The sequence below is a fragment of the Sciurus carolinensis genome, chromosome 4, assembly GCF_902686445.1.
Source record: "Sciurus carolinensis chromosome 4, mSciCar1.2, whole genome shotgun sequence".
Classification (NCBI taxonomy): Eukaryota; Metazoa; Chordata; class Mammalia; order Rodentia; family Sciuridae; genus Sciurus; species Sciurus carolinensis.
This window is the reverse complement of record NC_062216.1, coordinates 89,833,683-89,850,710: the sequence shown is the minus strand read 5'-3', so window position 1 is coordinate 89,850,710 and position 17,028 is coordinate 89,833,683. Positions and strand designations below refer to the sequence as shown.

The window sequence follows — 17,028 nt, the reverse complement described above, 5'->3', positions numbered from 1 at the left end:
TCACCCATCATTCCTTAGAGATACAAGAAAAGTAAAACTACACTTGAGCTAATGCAGTAGACACGTATTGACCACGTAAAACAAAAGGAAATATGTTCATTAGTCGAGTGTGTTGGTTCTACAATTTCCTAATTTAAAAGGTGATGACATGAAGGAGAACAGAACCTTGAAATTTCATTAGTTTACATTTTAATAAGAAAAACATACTAGTAATTTTAGAGAAAATCTTATATCAGGATAGGTGATTGTAAAAAACCATTGGATTATCAGGACGTTAGGGGTATCATTCAACTGCATCTGGCAATTACATTTGCATAGCACTTTGTGGTTTACAAATTGCTTTCACATTGATTATCTAATTCTGGTGAGTTTTCACAGATGAAGAAGTGGCTACATAAAAGGCACCAAAAAATTGATGATGATAAGTGACCTTGAAAAAAAGAAAGAGAAAATTATTGTTGAAAATCGCTTAAAGCACATTCTACCCTTATTTTTACTCTTTAAAGGTTTATGTAAAATAAATATGCAGTAAATAAGAATCTGTATTGCCTTGATAACATCAGTTAAACCAATGAGCTTTAATAATCTGTGCTATGTGGCTCAGTTTTCCACTGATAAGAAGACAGAATAACGAATGAACTTGGAATTGTAAAGACAGATACTTTCAACTTAGAAATATATTTATTCCTTCAAAAGACCCTATTATGGAGAAAAGGAATAAAAAATTGAAAAAGTGCCCTGAGTAGGTCATAGATTGATGTAACGATCTTAGAAAAATGGAAGACAATGTGACAAAAAGCATTGACAAGTTTTCAAAGGAGCATGTGGCAGGTATGTCCAGAAAGTCCTCAGGGAAGTGGTAACATTAAATTGAATTACTAAACACATGAAAAAGAGGGAGAAATTTAGCAAAAGAGAAGCTGTGGGTAACAGGAGGAAGAAGGTCTGTGCTTGGAACAGGAATATTTCCTGTGTGTCTCTAGCACTGGACTCATGGATACCAGCAAGAGGGAAGGACAAACAACATAGACAGCATGAAGAGGCTTGCAGGCCCATGCTGAAGTGTTTGAAGCTAACCCAGAATGATGTTTTGGGAGAACATTTAAGTTTCATAAGTTCCAAGGTATTTGGGAACACCAACACACCATTGTCTTGTCATGAAGATTCAAAATGCACATTATCATATTAAAGATTTTGAAAATTCATGCAATTTTCAATTATGCAACTAAAGATTTCGAAAATATATGCAATTAATTTCATATTTCCTACACTTACTTGATCATCATTTTATGAAATGCTACTTTAAGCAATAGAGTGCCAAGAGAGATGGGTTTTTAAACAAAGATTTTGACATACAAATTCCCATTTTTTAAAATATTTTGGAATGCTTTATCTGAAAGCAGAGTAGGATATGGATTCAAAGAAAGTAAGTGTAAAGAGGGAAACCAATTAGAAGATGCCAGCATTAGTCAAAGTGAGAAATCAAGGGGCTCTAAGGAAAGCAGGGACCATGGGAGTGGAGAAGCAAACTCGAAAGCTGGAATTGGGGTATAAGTGTCAAAACTTGCTTGCCTTTTTTCTGGATAAGGTAAAGAAGATGTATTAGATGACTATTAAATGACTGGATAGAAAACTGTCTATAGAATATAGAAGGAGCAGATGGCCAGGAGCGGTGGTGCACACCTGTAATCCCAATGACTTGGCAGACTGAGCAGGAAGATTAACAAGTTCAAAACCAGCCTCCGCAACTTGGTGAGGCACTAAGCAACTCAGTTGAGACCCTATCTCTAAATTTAAAAAGGGCTGGGGATGTGACTCAGTGGTTGAGTGCCCTTGGATTCAATCCCCAGTACCAAAGGGGGGGGGGAATAGAAGGAGCAGACTGAAGCAGTAGGAAGATGGTGAATTCAAAACTTGAAATGCCTCATTTAAGTTGCTCATGGACCATCCAATAGCAAAGCTCAGTAGACAGATGTTTGTACCTAGAAACTAGAGCTTGAGGCAGTCAATAATTTACAGTAGTTTGGATCACCTAACAATTTTGAGGAACATGTGTAAGACTGAGTGTGGTATGTTGATTTTCTAAGGCCACCACAACAAATTACTATAAACTAGGTGGCTTACAACAGAAATTCACTACGTTGGTATCCTGGAGACTACAAATCTAAAGTCAAGATGTCAGCACAGTTAGTTCCTTCTGGAGGCACTGAAGAAAAACCTTTTCCATGCCTTTCACCTGGTTCTTGGTGGCTGCTAGCAGTTCATGGCATTCTCTGGCTTATAGATTCATAACTCCAATCTTTGCTTCCATATTAACATGGGATTTTCCCCTGTCTCTGTTTGTCAAATCTCTGTCTCCTTTTCTTCAAAGGATAACAGTCATTGGCTTTAGAACTTACCCTAAGCTCAGGGTGAGGACATCTCAAGATCCTTAACTTACATCTTCCAAGACCCAATTTACAAAAATGAGTACTTTTCCAGATGCTGGGGGTTAGGGCTTGGATTATATCTTTCTGGTGAACACAATTCAAGTCATTATAGGATATTCTGTTTCTTTTCTTTCCCCCTTATGTAGCATTTATTATTACTTCTTTCCCTTTAGAATTTTTCTTCTCTAAAGTTGTACTTTACAGTCTGTCCCTTCTTTTCTGCCCCTGATAATATACAAGGGGTCTTAAAAGAGCACAAAAAGGAAATTTTATGAACATTTTTGAATGATTAAAAAGAAACACCAAAGCATAAAAGTCAAGTTGTGGTGAATTTTAAAAGTTGTAGAATCTCACAAGTTTCTTACATTAATGACCCCTAACCAGCATTTTCCAATACTTCTTTAAAATATTAATTAGAAGTCACATTGATCTTTGCTTTATCATTTCCTTTCTAATGTTGAGACTCACCAAACTTTTTTACACTCATACCCTCCTTTCTGAGCTTGCCACTAGGTGCAATTGCTGCCTACATTTATAATGAAGGCAGAATAAAATGTATCAAGTGACCATTTTAGATCTCTTTGAACTCTGATGGACTTAACTTCCACTTCATTGAACCTACCAAGAAATGACATCCTTATATATTCCATCATAATGTTCAAAACCATGTGATAAAATTGCTGCGACTGAGCAAGCACATAGGAAAAAATGAAAGAGAAATAAAAGGATTTAATAGTATGTTCAGCCTCCACAGATACCAACCCAGATATCTACTCCCTCACATGTGTTACTTCATTCATTCTTCTATCAATCTTATGTTCATTTCACAGTTGAGGAAAATGGAAACTTAGAGAAATTAAGTGTTATAATTTGTCAAATATCACACTTTCCAAAAAGTGGAAATCCAGATCCATCTGAATCCAATTCCCAAATCTACTTATTTCACTAGGCCACTTTGTAAAAAAGTGATGGCTAATGAATAACTTTCATGGCCCATTTATTACATTAAGAAGATATATTAACTTAGTTAATTTTGACAGCATTTGTCTTGTCTATTGAGTATTATCCCCACTTAAGCAGTGAGACAATCGAGGCAATAATTTGTATAGTTTATATAGTTAGTAAGTGGTAAAACTAGGATTTTAATTCAGGCTTTCCCAACTCTAACATATACTTTGTCTGGTGATTAAAAACTTGGAGCAGGAGAGAAGAAAGGATCCCAGACAAGAATATGAAGATGGAGGAGGCAGAAAGGAATTGGACAGAGATATGACAAGAAACAAGGAGTTTCCATAATGATAGGGTGCAAGGAGTGAAAAGTGCCCTTGGATTTGGTGAAGGAAAGACCACAGGAAACAGGAATATGGGAACTGGAGAGTAAAGGGAGGGGAATATGAAAAATGGTGGAATGAGACAGACATCATTATCCCATGTACATGTATGATTACACGAATGGTATGAATCTACATCATGTACAACCATAGAAATGAAAAGTTGTACCTCATTTGTGTACAATGAATCAAAATGCAGTCTGTAAAAATAAAAAAAAAAATTAAAGAAAGAATGGGGGAATATAAGAAACCATCTTTGAGAAGCTTGACCTAGAATGCAAAAAAGAAATACAGTTGGAAAGAGAGGGCAAAACAAACTTACAGGAATTTTGAATTAGAAGAGAGAACCTTAAGTGTTTACAAGTTGAGGAGGTAGCAATAGCAGAGGAAATCAGATGCATGATATAAATGAGAAAGAGAACTATCAGTGAAGAGAAATAGAAACCTAGAACATTAATCAGGGGATTTTCCTTGACTGAAAAGGAAAGTAGACACCTTTTTCATTGAAACAGGAAGAGAACGGGGGCATAAACCGGGATTTGAAGCCAGCAAATAGTATGAGTTGGGGTGTGGACAGGAAGGCCAGAGTTTGGGCTTACTGGTCTTTCCAGAATCTGAGACAAAACCATTTGTTGAATGCGGTAGTCAGCAGGGGTGGGCATTTGGTGACTTCGATGAAAACAAAATATAAATAAGCATCAGGTGAACCTAGATTGCACTTTTTACTATATTAATGACCTCATGACTTAAGATAGGAGAATTTCACATTTAGTATTGTAACTAAAACCCAAGAGCAATGTTTATTTTAAAGTGACCACCATTTCTACCTGCACACAAACACCTCAAAATGGAAAGAGCCTTTACAGAACATAGGTTTGTTAGTTATCCACCTCCAGATAATGTACATTCCTCTATCTTAACCATTTTCCTACACAGTGTTATGTTGGCAGTCCCTAACAAGCATAAAGAATTCACGATCTTATTCAACACCATGTGCCAAACCATTTCAAATATATTTATGTTCTGAAGAAACTAAATAGATTACATGGAAGCTAAAAAGACGACAGAAATGTGCAATGCCAGGTTGAACACAAACAGGAGCCAGAAGACAGGAAAATCAGGCTGAACCTCTTAAAATCTTACTAAATGAATGTACCCAGGCCAACCCTATCACTTAAGAATCACACTTCTTTCCAGAGTAATAAAGGAATAGAGCAAGGTCAGGAATAATATGTTAAGAAGACAGTTCAGGAGATCCATATCATGATATTGAGGATGATATAAAGTTAAATACAATCATTCTTTACAGTAATGTTAACCCTGATGATCAGTCCTAGGTCTAAATAGTTGTTTCCAATTCATACTGTATTTATAAGAGCAAAGGTATTTTGTTCTTTGAATAAATTCCAATTATTAGCCCTGTAAAGCAAAATATAGTAGTTCTCAAAATTCCTGTCCCACCACTGAAACTTACCCTTTGGTGTCAAGAATGACAGGGTATAGTCTGTGTAGTAGAGGGAAAGGCATGGGTCGCTTAGAAACCATCCATACTGAAGCACTGCACTAATCTGACATCAGTTTCTTCAATAGAAATGTTTAAGCAGCAAGAAAATATTTTATGTCTTTTGGCAATCAACAGATCAGATAGAAGAGTCTAGCAATACAACGAGCATGTGTAATCTGACATGATTAGACAAGGCTCTTTAGTACCAGAACATTCATAATTGAGACAAAGAAAAGAGTATTAATAACACTTTCCTAACACGGCAGTTAGCCATTTTATATTTCCTTTCTTTAATCTTAGTGTTTTTCAACAAATCATGGGATTTAATAGCGTGTTTTGGCAGATTAGAGGATTTATGGCCCAGATGTTTTTTGTTCTAAAAATGGATTAGGGTGTAAAGTTTGCTGGAATCCATGGAACATGTTGAGGCAAGCCGGTCATTTTATGTGTGATTAGTGCCTGCCTTCTGTCTCACAGTCCCTCCATCTGTCACAATTCACCAATGGATCTGGTTAGATTTAGCCTCATGTCACAAACAAGTCCCTTTTCTGGGCAATTTCATATTACAGATTCATTTTATGCCATTTTATGCCCCAGTTAAAAGATAGGGAGAAAGATGAGATATTAGCTTGCCTTTAAAAATTTGCAAAAGCCGTTGTTTTCCATTAGGATTCTACCCTAAGATCGTGAAACTCATCATAATAACGTGCAGCAAATAGATGACCAGTGTTAAAATTAAAGTTAAATTTTAATTAGTTTAGCACTGTATCCCTATTATTCTTTAAAAGAAATATTTGGTAGTGTTTTTTACTGACTCAGGTCTGTGGAGCTACAGACATTTAACCATCTTATTTAGAGAGTGAATTATGACTACAGTTAACAATAGCCACAATTTCTTATCAATTACAGGTGCTTAGTTACATTCTGGGCTTGAAATTTAGCTTCTTAACTATTGCAAGTTTGCATCCATAGCAAACCACTGCCACCTGTAGTTTATTTCACCATAAATGGATTTAGGGGGAAAATGTTATTCTGTGGATAATGATTTATTCCCTCTGTATATAACAAACCTAATGGAGCTATATAAAAACTCTAAAATGACCTTTCTAATACTAAAAGAGACTCAATAATCATAGTGGTAATTATCAATAACTATATCCTGTGGTAACATTCAAATGTTTCTTGCATGAAAAAGATCAAAGATAGGTTCTATTTTTTATACCACCAAATATTCAGATAATTATTAAAAAGTTTGCTTAAAATTGTCTTTTACACGTCTTTCTAAATATTTGGAAATGACCATATGTATATAAACATGTGTTTATTACAGATGTTTGGCAACATGTTCATGTATGATTATGTGAATCAGTCATCATTTATTTTAGACAAATTCCACAAAGAAATTATTATATGTCAAACATTAACCATTACTCAAAGCAGAAGAGATTTTTGTGGTTAAATTAAGGTTAGCCTACCCATGCATTTGTACATTTGCTCTGTCTCATTTTCAGGTTATTTAAATGACCATGATGCTGTCACCAAGGCCATCCAAGAAGCGCGGCAGATGAAGGAGCAACTTCGGCGGGAACAACAGGTGCTTGATGGGAAGGTGGCTGTTGTGAATAGTCTAGGTCTCAATAACTGCCGGACAGAAAAGGTCAGTTCACCAAATAGCTTACTTTCCAGGAACACTTCATTAAAGTGCCTGGATGCTTTTCTTTCTTTCTTTTTTTGTTTTTTGTTTTTTTTTTAAATCTTATCCTCAGCCTGATAGTTCTCCCACTGTTTTCCTTCCATCAGTGCAGAAGTTCCCAGGTCCATCCTAATCTAAACCATCTGGAAATGGGAAGAGTTATAATTCTCTTTATCCATCTCCAAACTTTATTGACAATTGATATCCACTTTTATACCCCCAGTTAGTATTAAAATGAAGTGGCATTTGAAATATCAGCCTGAGTGAAAGTTTTGCTTTACAGAGATGCTTAACTTGTATTTGAGGATGAGCTGGATTTGAAAATGCTGAATCTTCTTTAATCAGCATAAGCTTGGATGATACCCGTGCTCATATTCTAAGTATGTAGATCCTGAGCTTGTCATAATGTTTCCAGTGTAAAGCACTGTCAAGGGTTAGGTGACGGCACAGCTGGAAAATTTGACTATATCATGAAACAAAATGGGTTTTAAAAATTTTTGACATTATTTATTACACTTAAAGTCAGTGAAACTTCTGAATTTGAGATGTAATAATTTCAAGCTGTTTTGTTTAAGCATACATTGTATTTTATACAGAAAAAAAATTTAGGCAATTATAGAACACTCAGAATGAGGTACCTCTTTGGTAATATTTGATGTTTTCAATGGAAATCTTAAAGTGTTACTGAATCCCCTGTAGTAGATAAGGGGAAAGATGATCAGCTACTTAGCAATAACTTGGAAGTTCATCATCATGAGAAGCGTATGAGCCAAACAAAATTGTTCAGAATGAGCAGATTGCTAATTTGGATAGGTAGCTGGTTTTCCCAGGTTTTATGTGCAAGTAAATGTACAATCAGTAGGCAGCAAGCAGTCTGCATAGTGCAGGTGACATGGAGGAGTGATCCTTTCACAGCTGCCTTTTCTTGAGTTCTAACATGGGTAAAATTTAGGATGGAGAATTTCAATTTCAATTTGCTCTGTTTCCAGAGGGGAGAGCAAAGCATGGGTCAAGAGACATCCCTTTCAGTCTTATGAGAAGTGTGACATTGGTGCAGTGAGGAGGACACAAAATTTTTCTAGCTAAGCACCAGAAGGGAAGGAGAAAAGCAAAGTGACAGCTCTAAGAAGGAATGATAGCAAGCATAAAGGAATTTATATTCAAATATTTAAACATTCTTGAAAGGATGCTTGAACAGAAATTCCTTTTCTGTGCTCCCCATGTAGAAATGAGTTTAACACTCAGCCAGATGCTAATGCAAAGTGACTCAAGCTATTCCTCGCAAGCATAGCTAAATTGCCGTTATTTGTTAAGCGCATTGAATTCAGCTGTGGATACAGCAGTTGGTTGCATTCAGCAAGCATCTGTACCCTTTTTTTTTTTTTTAATCCTCCAAAGCAGAGACAACTCTACCTATCTCCCCCCTCTCCTCCCCTGTGCTGGCTGGGAATTGTCAAGTGACAACCGACCAAATCCTTTTGGACAGGAAGCCTTCATCCTGAGTTCTATATACTTGCAAAACAGGCCTTGTGGTTGGATCAGGGAGCCCATTAAAAGCACTTTGATGGTATGGAAATTCATCTTCATGAAGCTCCTAGGCCCCTAAGCAGCATGCTGTTTAGCTGTGGTTACAGATCAGTCATTCACATCGGAGGGCAATAATTGTGCTGACGGCTTGTAAGGCAATGGAAGTACATAAAATAATCCTGGGCCCTCCACCATGGCACTGTGAGTTAATCTTCTCTAATACAGATCAGCTGTTGTTCTAACGCATGACTTTATGCTGGCTCCAGTGACTCTGCGCGGCCTTTTGATTAAGTAACAGGAGTGGAACCATCTGCATTTACTTTAGTCCATACTTGGCCATTGTAAGGGGACCTTTTTCCACTTCTTGTCCACCTCCACAAACATACTTTATTTTTTTCTCTGATTAGCACCTCTAATTTGGGTTGCAGGAGTGAGAGTTTCCTTTGTTGAAAGCTACTGCTTCAGTATTCCTTTCTCTTTTTGTGGAGTTAAAACTTCTTTAAAAAAAAAAAATCTATTTTTGAAGTCATACTTGCCAGTACCTATTGGTCAATTAAGATGTCTGTATTCTTGAGGTTATATTCCTAAGTTTCTTTACCATGTACTTTGCATGTAATTGGGTTAAATCCTGACCTCATGTTCTTATTAGTTTTTAAGTGAAAAAACTACAAGTTTGAAAATGAAGCAGTTCAATTAGTGTAATAGTCTGAGAGACTCTCATATAAGTACTTCTCCACCAAAGGATCTGAATTAGTTCATCCCTCCTGTTACTTTGGTACCTGAGAATGAACTAAGAATATTCCAACTCTTTGAAGCTAGTTCTTCCTGTTGAACTAGGGTGAAGGTCATTTCTGCAAGGATCAATCTATGTATGTCTGTGCAATCCTGGAGGTGTGGTTTTGAACCAGAAAATATGGTCTCCATTTTTATAGAGCTTACAATTTAAGTCAAATTATTATTTTGACTGTTATTACATGTTTATGTGAGTGAGTCTGTCAGGACTGAATAAAGAGTTCTTGTTTCTTAGCATGATCAGTTACATATGTGTGATGACAAAGGTGATACTTATTCTCTTGAATAAAGCAATATCATTGTGCCTATTGTGCTGTTATTTTCCTAATACCTACCTTCTTTTAGATTTTTATAAGCACTCAGCTTTATCCAGATCCAGTGCAAATGCAGATCAGTAATTGGTTTGAAATTTTGCTTCATAGTTCTTGAGGAAAGACATAAACAGAAGACATAATAAATTCTTTTAATATTTTGCACTATCATCTTCTTATACCATTTGAATCCCAAGAAAGGAAATTTTTCTATCTAAAATAATACTCATAACTCCCTAAACCTATAAAGTATGTGAAAAATAAAAAGTGAGGGAGACAAAGCAGAAAGAAAGAGAAAGGAGCTATAGGAAAAAGAAGAGAAAGGAAGTCCAGCATGGTGCTTTATATCAGTCTAAAAGATGTGCAGTATCATGACCTGAGAGCCAGATAATTAAAATCCTATAGTGAAATCTATTTTCTGGGGTGCACAAACCTTGTACGCTTCTATGTTTCCTCATATCTCAAAAAGCCAGCATGGTTGTCCCAACTCAAAGGTCTTAATTCTGAAAAGCTGTAATTGGACAGTGAAAACAATTAGAAGTGTGAAGATGGGGACAAATGTTTTTCCAGTGATATGAACCAAAACATCATGAAAGTCATTTTTACTGAAACACATTTTAATTGAAGACTTCTAAAAGATTTTTCACTTCTTTACTTTTCTTGGAAGTGTTTCAACAAACCCAAGAACTGTGTGTGTCAGGTTTCTTGGAAACTCTGGGACATAGTGTTATTTATAATTGTCATTGCTGTTTAATTATAGACTGATTGTATATTCAAGTAATGTTATCTTTTATCACAGCTCGGTTACAGATAACACTATATACCACTAATCTCAGTGTTGTGGATGAAAAAATAAGCTTCTCAGGTAGGAACAGAAAGAAAACTCTCATACATTCATTTTGTTAAATAGTCACTTTGCTTCATTAACACCCAAATGGCACAATTTTGACTGTATGGCCAACTGTGTAGCAGGTACTAGACCTTGTGTTTGAAGGTATCAATACCTGATAGACGAACATCAAAACCTCAGTAATGTTGTCCTGAACCCACCAGGTAGTGTTAGTTAAAGCAACCGAGACCCAGTGCATGCAACTGAAACAAGAAATAGACCAAAAGTTTCCCATAGAAGGACTGTGCCTGTGCTGCACTATCTGTTAGAAAGATCTCTCTTAGATTGCATTAGGCAATCTAAATACAGTAGCTTAAACAGTACTTAATTGTTATCACATAATGAAATTCAGGATTTGGAGGTTAGTGGCATTAGTTCATCAACTCAATAACCTCAGTGTTTAAATCTCTGTGACTCTCTTGGTTTTTCTCTGAGTCACAAAACTGTTGCTGCTGATACAGCTATCTCATCCACCTGAGGGAAGGGTGACTTGGGAGGGAGTTTTCTTTTTTCTAAATTCAGCCTTGATTCACATGGGAATGTTTTATTACCCCAAACTAACTGGTTTCCACAAACATCTCATTGGCTGGAACTGGGTCATATGCACATCTTCAAGGAAATTCCTGGCCAAAGGCAAAATGGACCAATTTAAATTGATGGTGAATTATTTTCTGTAAACGAATTAGAGACCTTATCTTCTCTGAGGTCAGGGAATATCTAGAGATCAAAGGTAGGGAGGAAGGACCAGAATGGCATTTGGGTAGGAAAAGGCAATAGACAGACACAACTACATTATAAAAATGATATCAAAGCTCTCAAATGTTGCCTTCATGAAACTGGGTGTTTTGTTTGTTTCATGATTACTGCCATCTAGCTACCTTTTGCTCTCCTACCATTATGTGCCCAGAGCCTTATACCTTGTCTGTCGTTCCTAAAGAATTAAATGACTTAACAAGCATATGCATAGAAAAACATTGCTTGGTGACATTTTAAATATATGAATGTGTGTTCACCCACATGCTCCATACATGTTAGGACGGCTTGCTTTCTTATTTTAAACAGATGTCATTCACAGAAATAAGCATGCAAATGTATGCATATATTTCTTAAGGTAGAAAATTTATTCACCAAACATTAATTGCCTACAGTGTACCTGGAATATAAACATGCACACATGTTATGAATTCATCTAAAATTGAAAATAATTGCTAGGAAAATGTCTTCCTTTTGAGGTTTAAGGAAAATTCTTTGTAAATTTCTATAGAATAAGGTACAAATTTGGTGAAAAACATGTATATTTTAAATAATAATTTACCCAGTAGTGATAGCTACTTTTTTGGCTACTTGTCAGTCATATTCATAAGAAACCCCATCACAGATTATATAGGCTGATTTTTAAACAAAGGTAAATTTTATTACTATGGTGCTTCGAATCTCTTCCATGACAACCTCCTCTTTTCAGCCACTGTCAGGCCTTTTCTTTCCCTTTAACAGAGTGCCAAACATGAAATGACAGTGACCAATGTTGACTTAATGTGGATGTTTAATAATGAAAAAAAGTGTGTCGTTCCCAGCATTAGTTACAAATGGCAGTAAGTGTATCGGATGGCAGCCCTGTAATAATTTTACATCCATCATTCTTTCTAGACGCTTCACTGGCCATCTGATGGATGGGGCCAGGGGTGTTAACTCTTCGGAAACTGACACAGTGCATCTAGTTCAGCGTTATCTAACACATGCTCCTTCCCTCAGATAAGAAGGCCTACGAGGAATTGTGAATTATAGGCTTTGCTTTGAAAAAGTGAGTGTGAAGGAACTCATGCCTCTCCATTCAGTGGAGGAGACTTCAATTAATGATTTCTAGATGGCTTTTGTAAACATCACCTCTAGTTAAAGTGAATTAAAGAAGTCAAATTTGAATTCCATATTTCAGTGATCAGAAGAGCCTCACAAAGGAGGTAGGAAGGGTAGGTAAATCCTTTTGGAAGCAATATGATAGAGGATTGCAACCCTATGGAAAAGCAGGAGTTATTACAGGGCATGTGTGTTTTTTAAGCATACCCAATCTTTTAAATACTCTGGTTCGAATTTGCCTAGGAACAAATTAAAGTATTTCAATTTTAATTGAAAATTTTCTTTGTATAAAAAATGAGTATATATGTTTTTAAGTATCTGCATTTGCACATAATTGTTTATTTGGTGATTTTAAAGATACACAGAGTCTTAAGTTGAATATTTATCTTTTTATTATTGAAGTCTCTCTATCCTGAAAAATGTATGAAATGGATGGGGAACTGCTTTCTAGCAACTGATTATTAGAAAATCTAGACCAGCTCTTTATGTGAAAGTTGGCATTTGATCCTTTGGTTTTCTTTCCTTTTGTTTTTCATTCATAAAACCTTCTTAATTCTGAGTATCTTAGCTAGGGAACACTTCTTATGGGATGGAGGGGAAGAGGAAACCCCTTGGTGAATATTATCAGCACAGAGCAGCCAGTTTTCAAAAACCATGACAAAAAGGCAAATAGGTATTATGTCATCACCCATCCATCACTCTATATGTCAGCCTTTCAATAATTCCAATCGACATTCTCAACAGGCTGGTGCAAGTTAAAGGGGCTGTTTGTTTCTCGAAATTGAGCATAGTCCGTCTATAGCCTTTTGTTCCAGACTGTTTTCTTCTATGTCTTTTCATTTCTTTCTTTTTCTTTCTTTCCTTTTTGGGGGTATTTAATTGAAATACATGCCGAGTTTGCAGACTGCAAAGATCAGAGCTGTTTTCGTCCAGCAGTGGTAACTATGCATTAAACATTTTGATTTGTTTGAGCTTGAAGTTTAGTCCTTTTTTGCCATTTGCTTCATGGAGTTTGTGTATATTTACAGCCTCTGCATTTAATGGCCACATGCCTTATTTTCACAGATGGCCAGTGGAAGACTTTTTCTTTCTCTTAGTATAGCCCGCTTTCAGTTTTGCTACATTTGTCACAGTGCCACTACTTGCAGCTAGCAAGTGCCCACGCTTGGTGGGGAGCAATTATGGTGTGAGTTTTTAAGGAGCTTTTTAAAGGTTTTTTTTTTTTTTTTTTTTTTCAGTAAACTTTTTATGGTTTAATTTTCAAGCCTAGAAAAGCTGTGCATGTTTTCAAACAGAGAGTCTTGTGTTCTTTACATCATTCTGGTAGAGGGGTTAGTGCAGGATGGTCCAATAAAATGAGACTCATAGGGCATGCCAAAGTGGGCTTCCAGAGACACCCACAGGCCTCTCTGATGACTGAAAGTGTCTCTTCATCTAAGGAGATGAGTATCTGCTAACAATAGCCTTCCCTTAAAGAAAGGAAAATACTATGTAAAGCATAGTCTAGATATTTTAGAAGTGTATTTCCACAGTGTATAAGTAAAAGACTAGAAGAATATACAATAAAATGTGAACAATAGTTATGTCAAGGTGATGGGGCTATAAATTTACATCTCTGTCGCCACATTTCTGGATTTTCTGAAATTTCTGTAAGACTCCCTTTTGTTACTGGACAAGAAGAATTATTTTGAAGAACCTAGCCTATCAGGAATGTTCTTTCTTCCTCTCTCCATTGGTCCATTTCTATTCCTCAAGATCAAATTGCTTCTTTAGAACAATTGCACAGTAAGACTCTGACACAGAAAAGGATTACTTTTCAATTGCTCCCTTATATTTGGTAGATGTATTCTCTATTATCACTTTTTTCAAGCTATTTTACAATATGAATTAAAAATTACTGGGAAAATATTCTAAATTTGGAATTTATTTCAAAGAAGAGAAATTGCTAAATTATTATTAGCAATAGTAATTAGTAATAGCAATAGTAATTATTATTAGCAATAGTAATAGCAATAGTAATTATTATTAGCAATAGTAATAGTAATAGTAATTGCTAATAATATTGAACCATTCCCAGCAACCTTTTCTCCTCTTTTATAATTGAGAAAGACATGTTTTATGCCTATAAGTCATAGGAGCAATAAAGGCTATAAATATTTATTTTGTGCCTTAAAAGTTGCTGTGCTTTTATGTTACATTTCAATCTCCAACTGTAATTGTAACTTTCAAATTATATTCTTTGTGTTTTTTTTTTTTTTTTTTTCATTTAAAAAAATCCCTGAAATTTGACATTAGGGGAATTCAAGTGGTAGATCAGATTTTGGATGTAGGTCTTGGGGCTCCAAGTTCAATCTGTTTTCTAATGGACCACAGAGGAGGACATCAAGAAAGTAACCCAGTGCCTGTTTGATGAGCTTGTGGCCCAGAGTTAGGCATGTGTATTCTTTAGCACATTTCTGAGATTTTATCACAAAACTCTCATTTAAGCCATTATCCTCTCCTCCTCAATTTATACATTTTTTTCCTAATTATTTTTCCTGGTTTGACTCCCAGACCCTTCACTAGGGAATGGACTGGGAAAGCATAGAGAATATACCCAATCTTCTTTACTCTGCTTCTCCTAGCAGTTCTGATAAAACATGGGATGAAGTTTTAGTTGTTCATTAAAATGAGATTTTAAATATCTAGTCTAGTCTATCTTTTTTCTCTTTCTTCACCTAAAACTACCAGGGATAATTGAAAAGTGAACTATAACCCTGGTGTGCCTGTTTCTATTTGTCAGACCCAGCAGTTCTGAACCAAGCCATGACTCTTTAAAATAGTCCAGTTCGATTTATTTAAATGAAGTCAGTACTGGCTACCAAGGCTACATTTGTAAGAATGTTGACAATTTTATAGCTTTTATTCCCTGCAAAGGAAAAATTAAAGAGAAAAATCCTATATATTTCTGTAGCTCAGTAATCACATTACCCATTGTTTATAGAACAATTATCAGACAACATTCTGGTTTTCTCTTTACATTTGTGTAGTCCCCCCACCTACCAGATGTCCTGTGTAGGGTATGAATTCTACTATATTTCTTTGTTGGCCTCCTATTTTTTTCACATTAACTCTTCTGATTTGACTCACTGTACAAAGTATGTGTATCTACCCCAGTAAGAAAGAACAGCAAAGTTTTTTTGTAGACATTGGTTGAATCCTGACCACATATACAAACATTCAAAATCCCAGGTCTTAATTTTTCCTGCTTTGCCTGCCCTTCCCACATGTACACACCATAAGCAACACTATGACAAATAAGCAAGAGGCCCCGGCCTGTGTTTTGCCATGACACTATTCGTGTGTGCTTCCTTTGTGCGTTATTTGTTTTCCACACATTCCTTTGAGTGGCTTTTCTGAACACTACACACCCAGGCCATAATGACTTCTTCCTCTGCATGCCAGTGGTTCCTTTTTCAAGGACTAAATTAGTCATGTTGAATTTGGACATATAACTCTGCCTTTTACAAAGTCCCTGAATCTGTAAGTCTGATTGTTTTTGGACAGTCTCCTCCCAAAATATATCTGAATAACCATCATTTGTTTTGTTTTTCATAATTTGAAATATCTTCTTTGAATTTAAGAAAATGATTATAAAATTCTCAATTATAAATGAAGTGACTTGAAGTATTGAATCTTATTAATTAACAACTTTGGAGGGAATTGTCATTTATAGATAGAGAAAATATGCAGTTTATACATTTGTCCCAAATATTTTATGTCTACTATATGGAGTTCAGTCAAGTAGGACATAAAATCATAGAATTGCAGGTTTGAAAGAAAATGAAAAGGGCCTTCAATCCAACCTGTCATCGGATGTTGAATTGCCTCTCCAGTATGTCTAATATGCCAGGCAGGTAGTCACATGGCCAATACCCACAAACCTCCAGGGAGATGAAATTTCTTACATCCTGAGGCAGTGCATTCAATGGATAGACAGCTCTATGGAATTAGTTTTCTTTTGGTGATTCATTATCTTTTATCTGATAATTTAAATCCTTTGATCATTGTTCTATCTCCTGGCTACATATGGTTAAATTGTTTCTATTTCACAAATAACAGGTCTTAGTTCTTTGTAAACTTGGAGATTCTTAAGAGATTTAAGACAGCTATTGTCGATCTTCTCTTCCCACTCCAAAACACTTTTCCAGGGTCCTTTATAATTTCCCCATCATGACAACAAGTGTATTGATAGAAAAATCCAAATGTGAGTCAAGTTCAAGCAATTTTTGACATTGACCTTGTTGATCTGCATTCCAGTTCCTACAGAAAAAAAAAAGGACAAGATCATTATAATATTTTCCTTAGCAGATCCATTCTAGCTTCTTGTTACCACATTCTCTACCAAGTGCTCTCAAGCAATCTTTGTAGCAGTCATTTCTGCCTTTTCTGGAATATACATTAAGTGCTCAGGTCATTGTTGCTTAAATTTCTCTCTTCATGAAAAGAAAAATTAGTTATTTGGCATTAGCTTCTGAATAATTCTTCCTCTTCATAATCAACTCTTCAAAAATGACTAATAGGATTCATAAATTTTATCCACAAGTTATATTACTGTCTTACGAAGTTATTCTCTTGGACTAAGACTGTTGAACTCATTGAAACTGTGTTTCTGTCTGAACCATCCCATCTATCTTCAAGTTCATAGTACTTCCTAAG

General features: G+C 35.7%; 1 protein-coding gene across 12 annotated transcripts in view; it reads left to right on the top strand.

Moving 5' to 3' along the window:
- Sox5 (SRY-box transcription factor 5) overlaps positions 1–17,028 on the top strand; it is a 943,363-nt gene that overhangs the window by 909,040 nt on the left and 17,295 nt on the right. For 11 of the 12 annotated variants that reach the window (XM_047549529.1, XM_047549528.1, XM_047549526.1 and 8 more), the window contains one exon: positions 6,776–6,921. In XM_047549529.1, coding sequence (XP_047405485.1) covers positions 6,776–6,921 — 146 coding nt within the window. The remainder of the gene's footprint in view (positions 1–6,775; positions 6,922–17,028) is intronic. The other variant, XM_047549532.1, reaches the window with a different exon arrangement.